Source organism: Cibotium barometz, chromosome 8 (assembly GCF_041138505.1).
Source record: "Cibotium barometz isolate CiBa-2024 chromosome 8, ASM4113850v1, whole genome shotgun sequence".
NCBI classification, from domain to species: domain Eukaryota; kingdom Viridiplantae; phylum Streptophyta; class Polypodiopsida; order Cyatheales; family Cibotiaceae; genus Cibotium; species Cibotium barometz.
Genome location: NC_141053.1, coordinates 29,764,637 through 29,779,430, shown reverse-complemented (window position 1 = coordinate 29,779,430; position 14,794 = coordinate 29,764,637). Strand labels below are relative to the sequence as shown.

Genomic DNA, 14,794 nt, shown 5'->3' with positions numbered 1-14,794 from the left:
ATATATTGGACAATCCATCTGAATTCTTTTATCTTAAAGACAGAATTGAACATGTCCTTTTTACTATACCCCAAAACCATATTGCAGATAGAAACCGTTTACTAGCTTAAAAATAAAATGCAAATACTATACATTTTAGATTAAGAGTCAACATATAAGCTCAGACAAAATGCCAACTTAAAAATAAAATGCAAATACTATATACATTTTAGATTAAGACTCAACATATAAGCTCAGACAAAATGCCATTGTTTCAACTATTGCCACCATTATAATGCTTAAACCTGAGTAACAAGAAACGGTCAAAATTGTGAAAATGCAGCTACTCTCGAATTGGCAAATCCAATATTCCTAATGTCCTCTCAAGATGTCCATGCATATTTTTGCTTCCAAGTTTCACTTTTTTCCAAATTTCTTTACCCTCTTCTAGGTTATGATCCACCCCACATTTCTCCTTTATTTCTCTAAACTTTTTCCCCTGTGTATTTGATTTTATGTTTGATCTTTTATGCATACTATGAAATGCACAAGACTTACGGTTTCCAAACCATTTTCATTTCGTAGCCTCAAGCCGTTTTTGATGGCTTGAACATCCAACTCTAATTCGAACTTGAAACAATTATCCTAGAAGCCTTGCAATGAAGAGTCCTATGGAAATCTTGTTGTGAATTGATTTCTCCTTTTGAATTGTATGTTTTGTGTTGCCCATGCTTTGGAAACAACCAGGAGAGAAATGGATCAACAAAACTACTGTAATACAAAATCAGCTGTTTAGAAAGCTCCAAGGTCCGTCAAAAAAACAAGATATTTGAATTCAATTGGTTTAACCAGGAAAATCGTGTTCAGGCATCTCCAAAGCGCCATTTTCGAATCGCAAAAGCTATGAAACAGAAGGCAGAAACCCCAAATAAGAAAACAAGCAAATAATGGCATACAGCTGAGGAAGCCACAGCCTCCCACACAAAATTATGCCACAAGGCAATCCATGCACCAGCCATACTCCATCCAAATCCTGCACCTACCACCACCTGCATTGGGGTGTGTAATCCTTGGGAAATTCGCAGCCATGCCTAAGTGTAGCATAGGCATTATTATTGAAGTGAAAAACCTCTCTCTCTCTCTCTCTCTCTCTCTCTCTCTCTCTCTCATGTCTTGATATCCAGTTTATTCATGGATCACATGTAGCATCCTTTTGGTCTCATAGACCCGTCCGGTCGGCTTCTTCTTCTTCTTTTTTCCCAACTAGCCTTAGGCCCAAGATACTCCCGTAGCTACCCATTCTTTCACTACCCATAGGCGCTTTTTGTCCACCCATAGGCGATGCGGCCCAAGAAGCTCCTTGTGGGGCTTTGAACCCAGGACCTCCTGGTCCTAGGCAAACACCATCACGACTTGGGCTATCACCTCATTGGCAGACCCTTCCAGTCTTTTGCAGATGTTAATCTCTCTCTCTCTCTCTCTCTCTCATGTAGAAGGATGGTTGAATTGGGGGTCCCACACGAACTAAAGCTTGCCACTGCAAGAATATATGAACAGATCAAATGCCAGGTGCACACAGGAAATGGATCTCACAGACGCTCAGCACGAAACAAGGATCCCCTCTCACCCACTCTCTTTGGGCTATGCATTGATGGACTCGAAGCCATGGTGCTTGACTATGCTGGGCAAGAGAACATATCTGGCCATGCATTGGGGCAGCAATCATTCTTCTTTTTGGTGATGATGAAGTTGTCATGTCTCACTGTGTGAAAGATGTGCAGAAGTTAATGGCTGTACTGGATCAGTCTTGTATGCACAGTGGACTTATGGTTAATGTGCAGAAGGCATAATAATGCTTGATAATGCTAGGCAAGAAAACATATCCAAGTCATGCAATGGGCAGGCCACAGCAATCATTCTCAAAGATGCTCAGCGGTGACATTGGTGTGAAATAGGGAACCCCTCTCTCACCCACTCCGTTTGGGCTATGCATTGATAGACTCAGAGCCATGGTGGGCAAGAGAACATATCTGGCCATGCTTGACTATGCTGGGCAAGAGAACATATCTGGCCATGCATTGAGCCAGCAGTCATTCTTCTTTGCACTGATTACTCACTCTTCCAACATTTGGTATCAGGGCCAAGTTGGCGACCCTGCCTATTGCGAAGCTGTCTTTCAACCTTCCGACTGCACTAATGTTGCAGCCAGGTGACACTCTGTATCTCATGGCTCTTGAGGCGACTTGACAGTGCTGTTGAGGTGACACAAGGTGCACACAAGCGAAGCAAGTGACTGGCGGCAACAGGTGGCTGGCTTGGGTGTTGCAGGTGTCAGCAGCTGCCATGACAGGCAGCGCAGCAAAGCAAGCACAGTAGGCACAGGTGCTGCAAAGCGCTGCACAGCAGACATTGAGTCAGCGCACAGCAGGTAGCGAACCAGACGCAGCAAAGCAGCGCACAGCAGGTAACGGCAGGTGGCAAGTGCTGAAAAGACAGTAGCAGGTACAAGCAGTGCTGCTGATCGACACAAGCAGCCACAGCCATCGAAACTGCTTAGCGTTGCACACACGGGTGGCACCCTTGGTTCTGCAAAGGCGGCAACAAGTGCTGCACTTAGCGCTGCAAAGGTACCAGCAAGCGGGCACTGCAAAGGCTGCAAGAACGCCCTGCACGGGCAGCAAGTGGCAGAATTGAGCGCTGCACAGGCTGAGCTGGTAGTGGCAGCATAGGGCGCTGCACAAGCAGGAGTTGGCACACGCGGCGGTAGGTGCTGCACAGTGACTAGCAGCAAAGGAAGGCTATGGGCAGGACATGATGCACAGTGGCGGCATAGGGCGCTGCACAGGCGGGAGTTGGCACACGTGGCGGTAGGTCCTGCACAGTGACTAGCAGCAAAGGAAGGCTATGGGCAGGACGTGATGCTACAGTGGCGGCATAGGGCGCTGCACAGGCGGGAGTTGGCAGCAAAGGGGCCTAGGCTACGGGCAGGACCTGGTGCAGTTCTACATTCTTGCCACAGGTCTACATACTTGCAGGCACACAATACAGTGTTGGGATACATGCTCTGGCGATGGCTCAGGCACAGGATGTATTTACGGTGCTCAACCAAGGGATAAGTTGGATGGAACTAACTACTCATTATGGAGTTTTATGATTCAGAATATGTTGAAAGGGCTATGGAATATGGTGTCTGGTGAAGACACACGCCCACCAGCACTTCAGTTAGCTACACCTCCTAGAAATGCTACACAAAGGGTTGCAAGTGTTGATGTACAGGTTGCAGACCCTCCTACGCAGGAACAAAGGAGATGGAACTCCCGTGATACGCAAGCAATGTCATTGATTGCCTTGTCAGTAAAAAGGTCAATCATTCCACATATATGGTCATGTAAGACAGCTAAGAACGCTTGGGATACACTGGACCGTATGTATCAAACTTGGAATGAGGCTAGGGTTGCCTATCTCAAGAGGCAACTGGATATTCTAGAGATGCATGAGGGGGACTCTATGCAATAGCACCTTACAAAGGTCAAAGACTTTCCAGAATAGCTGTTAAACATAAACGAAGTCATCCCTGACAAGCAGTTGGTTCAAAACACACTCAATTCATTGCCTCCGTCATACCTTGGGTTCATCACATCTCTCAATCTCATGATGAGAGGTGGTGCAAACCTAGTTCTTTCTTATGACCTTGTGGGATTGCTCCTACAAGAAGAGAAAACGAGAGCAAATCTCTCTAGTTCTCATGGTGGAGAAAGGCATTTGCTGTGAGAGAGAAAGGCGAACCTAAAGTGGAGTCTGGGCACATAGTCACCAAGGGTGATAATACTTCAAAAGGTGAGGGATCCAAGAACAAGAAGAAGAAGGGTAAATGCCATTTCTGCCATAAGCGGGCACTACATCAATGAGTGCAAAGGGCTTCCTTGACGGAAGTGGGCTCTTTGTCCCGCATGATATGAGACATCAAAGCATAGTTGACCTATAAAAGCTCCGTTGAATGACTTTTGTCACAAACTCTATGCGATCTTCGAGGTCCGTCCTCTATGGTCCATTCGGAGGAAAGCTCTGTAACACTTGACTCCCAAAGGGTGTCTACCACACCTCGGTACTTGAACAAAACGCGGAGCCATCCCCAACTGCTGCGGGGGCTCATCTCCAGCTGCGGGCTCAACCTCCTCAACTGGCTGAGGCTGTCCAGGTAGAACAATCGACTGGGAATCATCATCAGAATCATCTAGGTCTCCAAGAAGTGGCAGCTCATCAATAGTGGAAACTGGAACATGCTCATCAAAAACCACATCTCTGCTGACAACAACCTCGTTCCTCTCTGGACCATACAACCTATATCCCTTGGAAAGAGAGTTATATCCCACAAAAACAAGCTTTTGGGACTGAGTCAAGCTTCCCCTCTGCTTCTTTGGAATGTGAACATATGCATCACTCCAAACACACTTAAATGGGAGACATCTGGTTTCCTGCCAAAATACGCCTCAAAGGAAGTCGTGTTCGGTACTGAAGTCGTCGAAGAATGGTTGAGAATATGGACAGCCGTAGCCACAGCCTCTCCCCAAAGTGAACGAGGAAGATCACAATGCTCCAGCATCGTCCTCGCCATCTCCACCACAGTCTTGTTCTTACGCTCAACTACTCCATTCTCTAAAGGCGAACCTGTATTGGCCAGCTCCTACTTGATGCCATGTTCCGCACAAAACCGCACAAATGCATTGGAAGAAAACTCTCCTCCTTTGTCAGCCCGAAGAGTCTTTATATGCAAGCCAGACTCTTTCTCCACCATCACATGCCACTCCTTGAACCAAGCAAAAGCTTGGTCCTTCTATGAAAGAAAATAAACCGAAGTGAATCTGCTACAATCATCAAGCAGCAGCATGAAATACAAAGAATCTCCCAAGGATGGCGTCTGCATAGGTCCACACAAGTCAGTGTGTACCATCTCCAAAGGTTTCGAAGCCCGCCTGGAAGCCTGCTTCGGAAAAGATTCCATGTGCTGCTTACCGCGAATGCAAGAACTACAGCGTCCCTGCCTACTGCCAACATCTGGCAAGCCAACCACCATTTGGTCCCAGAAAGCTCGCCGCAACGCATCCACATTCAAGTGGCCAAACCGAAAGTGCCACAATCACCAATATGAGAACCTATCAATGAGGAGAGTGTTGAGAGTTTGTACATACCATTCTCCACTCCGCCTTCCCAAACAACTTGGCCAGTCTCTCGGTCCCGTAGAGCAACAGAATGCTCCTCAAACTCCACCCGAAAGCCAGTCTTGCAAACCTCATGCACTGAGACAACATATGAAAACCAAGTGCGGGACGTAAAGAACACGAGAGGAATGCTTACCCCCTCTGCCATTGGGAATGATCTCCATCCGACCCTCATTGTGAATCGGTATCGTGGATTTGTCGCCAATGAAAATGCGACTTGACTGCCGTTTAAGATCCTAAAAGAAGTCACGAGAAGGAGTCATGTGCCTAGAAGCACCACTATCAAGAATCCGTTCCTGAGTATCCTTGGCGGTGAAGCCAACTGCCTCCTCGCTCAAAGAAGATGAAGCATCGGTGTCCAACATCTCCAAGTGCACAAAGGCTGGAGTCTTTGCAACTGAAGTTGAAGAATCAGCACTCTTCCCATTCCGCTTGGGAAACTTCCTCCAATAGTGGCCTTTCTCGCCACAATCATTACAGGCCTCTCGGCCTTCAGTTTCTCCTGGTCTAAATCAGGCTTCTTCTCAAAAGACTTCTCCGATGAAGACTTCCCTTTGCCCTTGTTGTTGTTACGGCCTTTCGACCGCTAGCTAGTCAAGGCCTTAGGAGTCAGAACCTCCGCCCTGTGGAGGGTTCGTAAATCGCTCTTCCTGGTCCAAGACCATTGGCACAAGCTCCTCCCATGTGATGGTGCTGAGCCTGCCACTAGTGATCAAGGAGGAGTAAAATGTACCGAGAGGGCAAATCTGACAGCATCGTGATGGCCATATCATCTGACGATATCTCTTTCCCGGCCTAGAGAACCTCCTGCTAAAGAGCCTGCAACTTGATGTGCTCCTGCATCGTCGACGACTTTGCAGGATTCATCACCCGCATCTGAACTTCCAAGGAGATCCTCTTCATGGGTGATACCCTGTTGTACAGAGAAGCCAAATGCTGCCAAATCCCTCTGGCAAGCGTCATATGCTTTATATAATTGATCACCTGTGGTGTGCAATTTAGAAAGATGAAAGAATGGACGCAAGCATTAACACAATCCCGTAATTGTGCCAGTGTCTCCCGTTCCTTCCGTATAGAGGGTAACTCCCCATCTTCCAACTCCGGCCGTGGAACCCCAACAACAATGAAATCAGCCAAGTCATAAGACTCCAAAACAAACTATATCATTACCTTCCATATGCCGTAGTTGTTCCCGTCCAATTGTAGGTCCACAGGGAACATGGGGAGTGTTGGGATCTTCATGTGCTTCTCAACCATCTCAAGGAAATCTGCCATCTCAAGGGTTCACAAGGTCTTGTGAAGCGAGGGTGGGTGGGAAAAAAAGAAGAAGAAGAGGCTGAAAATCAAAATGCAAGGTGGCTGTCCAACAGTGATGGCCGCCTTCTACCCAATCTCCAAGTCCAGTACAACCCAAACAGTCTCCAATCAGCACCTCAAATCAGCAAACCCTCGACATCCCACAATCTCCAAGCTTCAAGCCACCTGAGGCTCTGATACCATGTCAGAATGCACAGCGAAAATGAAGACAACTGCTGTAGAGAGCAATACACAAATGAAAGAGAGAGAGAAGCTGTACAACTCTGCTATATACACTACATATAATCCCAGAAAAGTACAGAATAGAGTGTGGGGGCAAGGGGCCATTTTATATGGCCCCTGGCTGCTGGTCGGCCAGCCCATAAATAGCCGACAGCGGCCCTGGCTGCCCACGACCAGCAATGCTCAGTCGGCCAGAAGATATGCAGTTGGCTAGCACTGAGGGACAGTCGGGCAACACCAAAACAGTCGAGCAGCAAAAACACAGTCGGCCAGCATCTGGGGGCAGCCGACAACCTAACAGGATGTGCTATATGTGCCAGGAGGCATAAAGAAGAACTTGGTGTCAGTGTCTTCTCTTGCTAAGCAGGCTTGCAAGTGTAGTTCTAAGGTGAGAAGAGTCTCATCAAAGATCCTTCTAATGGGTTACACATTGTCTCCACTGGCACATTATGCAATGATCTTCATAGGTTGGACACCTATGAATTGCACGCACACAATGTATATTCAGTTGCAAATGATACTCTCTCTTTGTTGCAGGCAGCTGAATTATGGCATGCGCGTTTCAGGCATGTAAACTTTGGGAGTTCGATGCTTCTACAGAAGCATAACATGGTAGAATGTATGTCTCATGTTGAGATACCAGCAAATCATGTATGTGAGGGTTGCATTCTGGGTAAAATGCATCGAAAGCCCTTCCCTCGAGATGGTGTGGTGAGAGCTGAATGTAAATTACAGCTCATTCACAACGATGTTTGTGGTCCAATGAGGACACCATCCATGGGAGGACGTGTATTTTGTCACATTCATAGATGATTACTCAAGATTCACATGGGTATATCCGATGAAAGAAAAGTCCGAGGTGTTCATGCATTTCCAGCACTTCCAGGCAATGGTTGAAAATGTTGCAAGGTGTAAAATTCACTCTTTATACAGATAGAGGAGGTGAATACATGTCAAATGCTTTCAAGGCATATTTGTAAGGGAAAGGAATTAAGCATCTATACACCAGAACAAAATGGTGTAGCAGTGAGGGAGAATAGACTCTAATGGAAATGGCAAGATGCTTAAGAGTTGCAACACAAGTTTTAGTTTGAAGCCATTCTATGCACAACTCATGTAATTAACAAATGTCCCACTAAGGCCTTGAAGACCATCACACCGTTCGAGGCTTGGCATGAGCACAAGCCCAAAGTTGACTACTTTCGTGTGTTTGGTAGTTTAGCATATGCTTATGTACCCCAAGAGAGAAGGACCATACTGGATGATAAAGAGTTGCAACACAAGTTTTAGCTTGAAGCCATTCTATGCGCAACTCATGTAATTTACAAATGTCCCACTAAGGCCTTGAAGACCATCACACCGTTCGAGGCTTGGCATGAGCGCAAGCCCAAAGTTGACTGCTTTCGTGTGTTTGGTAGTTTAGCATATGCTCATGTACAGGACCATACTGGATGATAAAGCTGTCAAATGTATTTTTGTGGGCTACATCATGAGAGTAAAGGTTATTGACTTTATGACTAAAGGTTATTGACTTTATGACCTCTCTACTAACAAAATTATTACTAGCAAGGATGTCATTTTGCTGAAAATCTGGTTCAGCCACTTGCCTCTACACACAAGCAAGTTCTTGATGATCTGAATGACTTGTTTCGTCATTCAAGTGACATTCCCACATTCTGAAATTTCAGAACAGCAGGGTTGGGGACAGTAAATACCTCCGGATGAGCTTGGAAATCAGCCCACAAATGAGCCCTATGGTCATACACGTGTTGATGAAGCTATGCAAGAGGCTAGAACAGTCCCTAGATGGCTGATCCGTACCCTTGAAGAGAGCAATCTTGGTGCTCCATTTGAGAGCATGACAAGGGCAGCAAGAAGGGGTGAGTCTAATAGGCATGAGGTGGATTATGCTTGCATAGGTAGCATATTTGATTCAGAGGAACCGTCCTCATATAAGCAAGCTTATGGCAATGAGCAATGGGAGTCAGCCATGTGTGATGAGTATAGTTCCATACAAAGAAACAACACATGGGAACTAGTTGACTTGCCTCCCGGAAAGAATGCGATTGGTACAAAGTGGGTGTACAAGGTTAAATGCAAACCAAATGGATCCATTGATAGGTAGAAAGCAAGGTTAGTTGCAAAAGGCTATTCCCAAGTGAAAGGGATAGCCTATGATGAAACCTTTTCCCCAACTTCAAAGATCACTACCATTAGGACAGTCACTGCATTGGAAACTCATGCATTGGCCGCTCACCATGGGTGGAGTATGCATCAGTTGGATATGGAGACTGCTTTTCGAAATGGGGATCTTATGGAAGAGATGTATGTACAGCAACCGCTTGGCTTTGTGATTGCACGGCATGAAAGAAAAGTATACCTTTTGAAGAAGGCACTCTATGGTCTCAAACAAGCTCCTCGAGCTTGGTATGAGAAGATTCGTGCACACTTGGCCAGCCGGGGATTCCAAAATAGTCCTATTGAGAGTACTATGTATGTGCAAAGAGATGGTTCAGATATTGTGATAGTCATGCTATATGCGGATGACATGATCTTGACAGGGAGCAGTGAACAGCTTTTAAAGCTGAATTACATAAGACTTTCAAGATGTCAGATCTTGGCCGTTTACATTTCTATGTGGGCATACAGTTTATGCAGCAAACAAGATGGTGGCACAATTATGTCTCAATCTTAGGGGGGATTTGTAGGAGACATACATTTTGTAGTGGACATGTATGTAGAAGTTAGGAAATTATTAGTGTGAGGCACTAGGCACTTACCTTTTTTTTTTTTTTCCGAGAAAAGATCCTTTCATTAGTTATGTAAAAAACGCCCGTAGGGCTACAAAAGAGATCTCTCCTGCTCCTAACAGAGAGAAGAGCAGTGAATACATCATGGCAGCCCGGGAGACTCTCCCTAGGTGCTGCAAAATACAAGCATCAGTCTAAAGAACTGAGCGGCTAAATCATACAATGGGGGGGGGGAAAGAGCCAAACAGGTGGCCTGTAGTGCCAACGGGGGGATCCCGTGTGTAGGGTGTAGAACGGGCCGCAGCGCCAAGTGGTATGAAAGGCCTGGCGCCATAAGATCGCCTCATCCGAGTCTCCCCGGATGCGGTCGTACTGTCCTCGCAGGGTGTGGATCAACTCCTGCCAAATCCCCCGAACAGTCTCTGCTGGTGGCTCTAATCTCCCCTCAAAGGCCGTAAAGCACCGGGCCCTCCAGGTGAACCAGATGGTGAGGCTGCTGAGGAGCTCCCATCGTAAATCCCTCTCCTGTGTCCAGCTGGCGGACGAGAAATCCGGTGCCGGAACCAGGCGAGGCTGGCCCCTAGTAAATCTGATGGCCTGACTGCCCTGCTCCATCTCATAGCCCATAGCAGGCCCTGACGAAGTCGACCAAGCAGCGGCACCCCACGTAAACATACCCTCTGGAGAGAGGGGGGCCAGAATACGCAGCATCCGCAGCCAAATCTGCTGTGCCTGAGGGCAGTCCCAAAGGCAATGTCTCTGTGTCTCCATAGGGTGGCCGCATCGGACGCAGGCCGCCGGAAGACCGCTGTAAACAAGCCAAGTGCCAACTGCTGAGCCCCTGTGGGCGACCAGCCACTGAAAAGCCGAGATCCTGCGGGCCTGTCGACTAGCCCAGAGCCGAGCCCAGAAATCCTCCAGGAACTCCTGTGATAGTCCCTGCAATCGCCAATGCCCCGCTGCCACTGGAGAAACCGTCCTCCTCACCGTCAAAATATGCCGTCCCAGCCGAACAGTATACTGGAAATATGTGATCTCTGTGGCCTCAAGGGATGCATAAGGATCATGCCACTCGTACTCTCCGGGGTCCCACTGTAGCCGGGCCAAGGGGCGCGCTGCATATGCCCATATGCGCCAATCCGGGAGCTCGTCAGCAGGGTCGGGGTCAATATGCCACTTCCGAGAAGCGGCAGCCACTACCCGAATCCTCTGAAAGGTGCACTCTGCAACCAAAGGCGACTCCACCTCCACTCTCTGGAGTCTGCCCTCATCCTGAATCTCATAATAGAGGCATCTGCCATCCTCAGTGCTAGCTCTGACAGCAATCAGGATCTCCAACTGTGTAAAGGCTCCCATCCACCGTGGGGCCGTTGGCTCGAGAGAGGTGAACCACTCCTCTGTAAGTGCCTCCTGAATATCATCCCTCATAATCAACCCCCCTCTGAAGTGACTCAGCCTCTCCAACTGGGTCTCCTCTGGTAGACTGCAGAAAGCCTGCCAATCTCCAAAACTACGAGCTAGGCCTGCCGCTAAAGGTCCCCAGGCTAGACGAGGCCGAGAACCCAGCATATGACCCTGCTCTGTACGAACCGCTGGGCTCCAGATGAGCGGCTGCCTGGCCCGCTCCTCAACACAAGAAGGAGGCCGCTGAGAGAGCCCCGGTCTCAGCAGCTCCCAAGCTCTCAGGATACTCAAAGCAAATCTGTCCTCCCATCCTCTACTGAGGCCTGTCCTCCTCATCTCTATGAAGATCCAGCGAATCTCTGGTGCCCAAGTACCCCCTGCAGGAGGCGCCCGGGCCTGCAGTCGCTGCAAGAGGAGCTCTTTCCAAGGCTCAGCGCCTGGAAGCAACCCCCGAACAATAAGCTTCCCCAATAAGGCTCTACTCTGATCAACTGGATCTATAATGCCCAAACCGCCCTGAGCCAGCGGAAGTGTAATAACTGCCCATGCAACCTTTGCCCGAGCTGGCTGACCGTCCCGCCCAGACCACAGAAAGTTCCTGATCAGCCTCTGTACCTGGCTGATGCAAGAGCTCGAGAAAATCCAGCAAGACGTAATGTACCACATAGTCGCTAACAGCACCTGATTTGCCACCACCACCCTCCCAGCCAAGGATAGTCGAGCTGTACTCCAATACAATAGCTTCTTCCGAATGCTCAGAAGAAGCGGGGCAATCTGCTGCTCAGGTGACAAATCGAGGCCAATCTGGCATCCCAAATACCGCACTGCTGTGCCGGGAGGAATCCATCTAAAACCGGGGTCCGGACTCCATGCCGGAGTGGGAGCACTACTGATCCAAAAGGCCACTGTCTTGCGCCAATTGATCAATGCTCCCGAAGCTGCACTAAAAACCTGAAGCGACTGCTCTGCCCGAATAAGATTGGCCTCTTGGCCATGCAAAAATAAGCCCGTGTCGTCTGCAAACTCAGCATCAAGCAAATCCTCCCCCCGGACTGGGAGCTGAAGTCCTCTCAAACCAACCTCCTCTGCCGTCAAATACATACTCATAGCCTCCGCAAAGAAGAGAAAAAGGAAAGGGGCGAGAGGACACCCCTGACGGACTGACCTGGTCAGCTCAAAACTCGGCCCCCGACCTCCTGCAATCAGCACCTGGCTGCGAGCTGTGGAATACAAAGCTGCCACCCCTCTGATCCATCCTGGCTCAAAGCCCAGGCGCAGCATAGTGCCCTCTAAGAATCCCCAATCAACTCTATCGTATGCCTTCTCAAAATCGAGAAGCATCACGACCAAGTCCTCGCCAAGAAACCTAGCTCGGGCCGTCGCCTCCCAGAAAGTAAAGATGTTGTCAAGGATACTGCGCTCCTTGACAAATCCTGTCTGAGTAGCATGAATCAACTCCCCCAGGAAGGGCCTCCCTCTCCCTTGGGAATAAGATAGATCAAGCCCTCTGAAAAGCTCTGCGGCATCACCCCAGTGTCCAAAACATGCTGAAAGCCCCTGCGGAGGCCTGGTCCCAAAAGGTCCCAATAGCGCATAAAAAAGGCCGGCGTCAGTCCGTCCTCCCCTGGGCAACTATGTCGCGGCAGGACCCTCAAGGCCTCGGCAAGCTCAATCTCTGACAGAGGCGCACCTAGAACTGTGCGCATATGGTCTGTGACCCTCCTCTGCACATGGGCCCACACAATCTGTCTGCATACATCTCGATCCTCAGTGGCTGGCTCCGCTGAAAGCAAGTCACTATAAAAAGCAGTGGCAATGGCTCTGATCTCCCCGAGCTCAGTAGCTATCGATCCATCCGGTCTACCAAGCTGGCGAACCCCTGCTCGCGCATGACGGGGTCCAGTGATCTCAAAAAACTCCCCAATCACTCTATCACCAAGCTGCGTCCACTGAGAGGCCTGACGACGATAATAAAACTCATGTCTCTGCTCCTCTGCCTCTCTAACCTCCTGGCGTGCCTGGCTCAGCTGGGACGCCACCCACTCACATGCAGGCTGCTGCTCCTGAAGGCGCTGTAGCGAAGCAAGGCTGCGTCTCAGCCGTTGCTCTCGCTCGCGAATCTCTCCCAGTCGTGTCAAAGCTGCAGCGTGTAGAAAAGAGCTAAGATCAATGAGTCCCTGGGCACACTGGCCCGCTGCATCCTGGTCAGAGCACTGACTATCATGCCAGATCCTCTCAATGTCCTCAGCGAGACTGGGGTCTGCAAGTACCCTCTCTGGGATCCTCAACTGCAAGCTGGGCTCCCGTGTCCCCTCCTCCAAAGTCAATATAACTGGCGCATGATCTGAAAATGAAGTGCCAGCAAGAATGCCGACGGAGCCCCCTCGCTCCCCCAACCAATCGCCCACATAAAAGCGATCAATCCGAGATAGATTAGTCCCTCCCTGCCGGCGATCCGACCGAGAGAAACTAAGACTGTCCTGAGACCGGGAGAAAGCCCCATGCTGCCATGCATCAGTGATCCTCAGTGACATGCAAAACCGGTCCCAAGCTGCAAGCTCCGTGCCGTGCACTGTAACATGACTGCCTCCCACCCTATCTGCCGGGTCCTTAAGCATGTTGAAGTCTCCCCCAACACACCAATGTGCGGCCTCTGGCAATGCATCTGTAACCTGAGTCCAAAACTCTGCTCTGGCACTAGCATGATTGGGCGCATAGATGTTGAGCACACCCAATAGCTCATCATGCATCCTCAGAATGACATACTGTGCTCTACCAGGCACAATGATCCCTCGATCCACAATGGCCTGCCGCCATACATCTGCAATAACCATGCATACTCCTCCCTGTCCACCCAAAGGACCAAACCCTGCAGACCAAAAAGTGTCCCATCTACCAGGCATCACCGAACCATATCTCCGGATCCTGCTCTCACCCAAGTGGTGCTCCTGCATCATCAAAATGTCAATGCTGCCACCAACCAGGCATCTCTGAAGCTCCTGCCTCAAGCAACCTCGATAGCGTATAAAGTGTGCTCCGCCAAGGCCCTGTACATTCCATGAGATGATCCTCATGGATGCCCTGCTGAGGTGGATGCTGTCTCAGCCGTACGGCGGGCCTTCGCAAGCGGTTTGGATGGAGAATAGTCCCCATCCGAACAGCTGCGAATCTGCCCACCCGTTGTACTGCAAGAATCCCGGATCAGGCGCCAGTGGTGGCTGTGGCCCATGGCGACTGCCTCCTGCTCTGACAGAGAAACCTCGTGTATACTCACATATCCAGGGTCGCGCGCCAAGTCTGCCACTATGCGCACGACCAGATGCCGAATCCCTGAGGTATCCACACTCCCGGGATCCAAGAAAAAATGAGCCAACTCCCAAAGTCGGCCTATCACATCAGTCACCTCCAGATCGCTCATGTGGTGAGAAAACTCAACTGCTTGAGTCTTCAAAGTGCTGAGAGCGAGCTCTAGAGTCCACTCCCGATCACAAGGTCCACATAGAGGGAACGAGAAGGCCACCGCTGAGTCTAGTGCCTCCTCCCCGCGGGCCGGAGGTATCACTACATGAACTCGAATGGGTGCTGGCTCATGGGGGCCCTCTGCTCAAAAAAGCCGTGTAAAGGTATAATCAAAGGCCTCCGAGCGCTGTCTAATGCCAAGGCGACTCAGCCGACTGCGGATAGATGAAATCCGTGAGGCCCTAATCGGCATCGGTCTCCTCTGTGATGCTCGAGCGAGGTCAGTGCTCAGCGCTCTCCGGACTGCAGGTGAGCGCCAGGGAACTGCCAGGGTCTCCCGGGAAGGTGAGGCGGGCGGAGGGGGAGGAGGGGGAGGCGAGGGAGGTGGAGAGGGAGCCGCTGCCGAAACCGGAGCGGAGGCGGGAGGAGGCGAAGGTGGAGACG

General features: G+C 49.7%; 1 protein-coding gene across 5 annotated transcripts in view; it reads right to left on the bottom strand.

Moving 5' to 3' along the window:
- Positions 1-694: 694 nt before the first annotated feature.
- The window catches only part of LOC147636133 (lipid phosphate phosphatase epsilon 2, chloroplastic-like), an 80,885-nt gene continuing 66,785 nt past the window's right edge, over positions 695-14,794 (bottom strand). For 2 of the 5 annotated variants that reach the window (XM_086801579.1, XM_086801581.1), the window contains exons 4-5: positions 1,023-1,070; positions 695-880 (exon numbers count right to left, since the gene is read on the bottom strand). In XM_086801579.1, the coding sequence (XP_086657705.1) occupies positions 843-880; positions 1,023-1,070 (86 nt within the window). In that variant the 3' untranslated portion in view covers positions 695-842. Of the gene's footprint in view, positions 1,071-14,794 lie in introns of all 5 variants that reach the window. The other 3 variants (XM_086801577.1, XM_086801583.1, XM_086801578.1) reach the window with 2 other exon arrangements.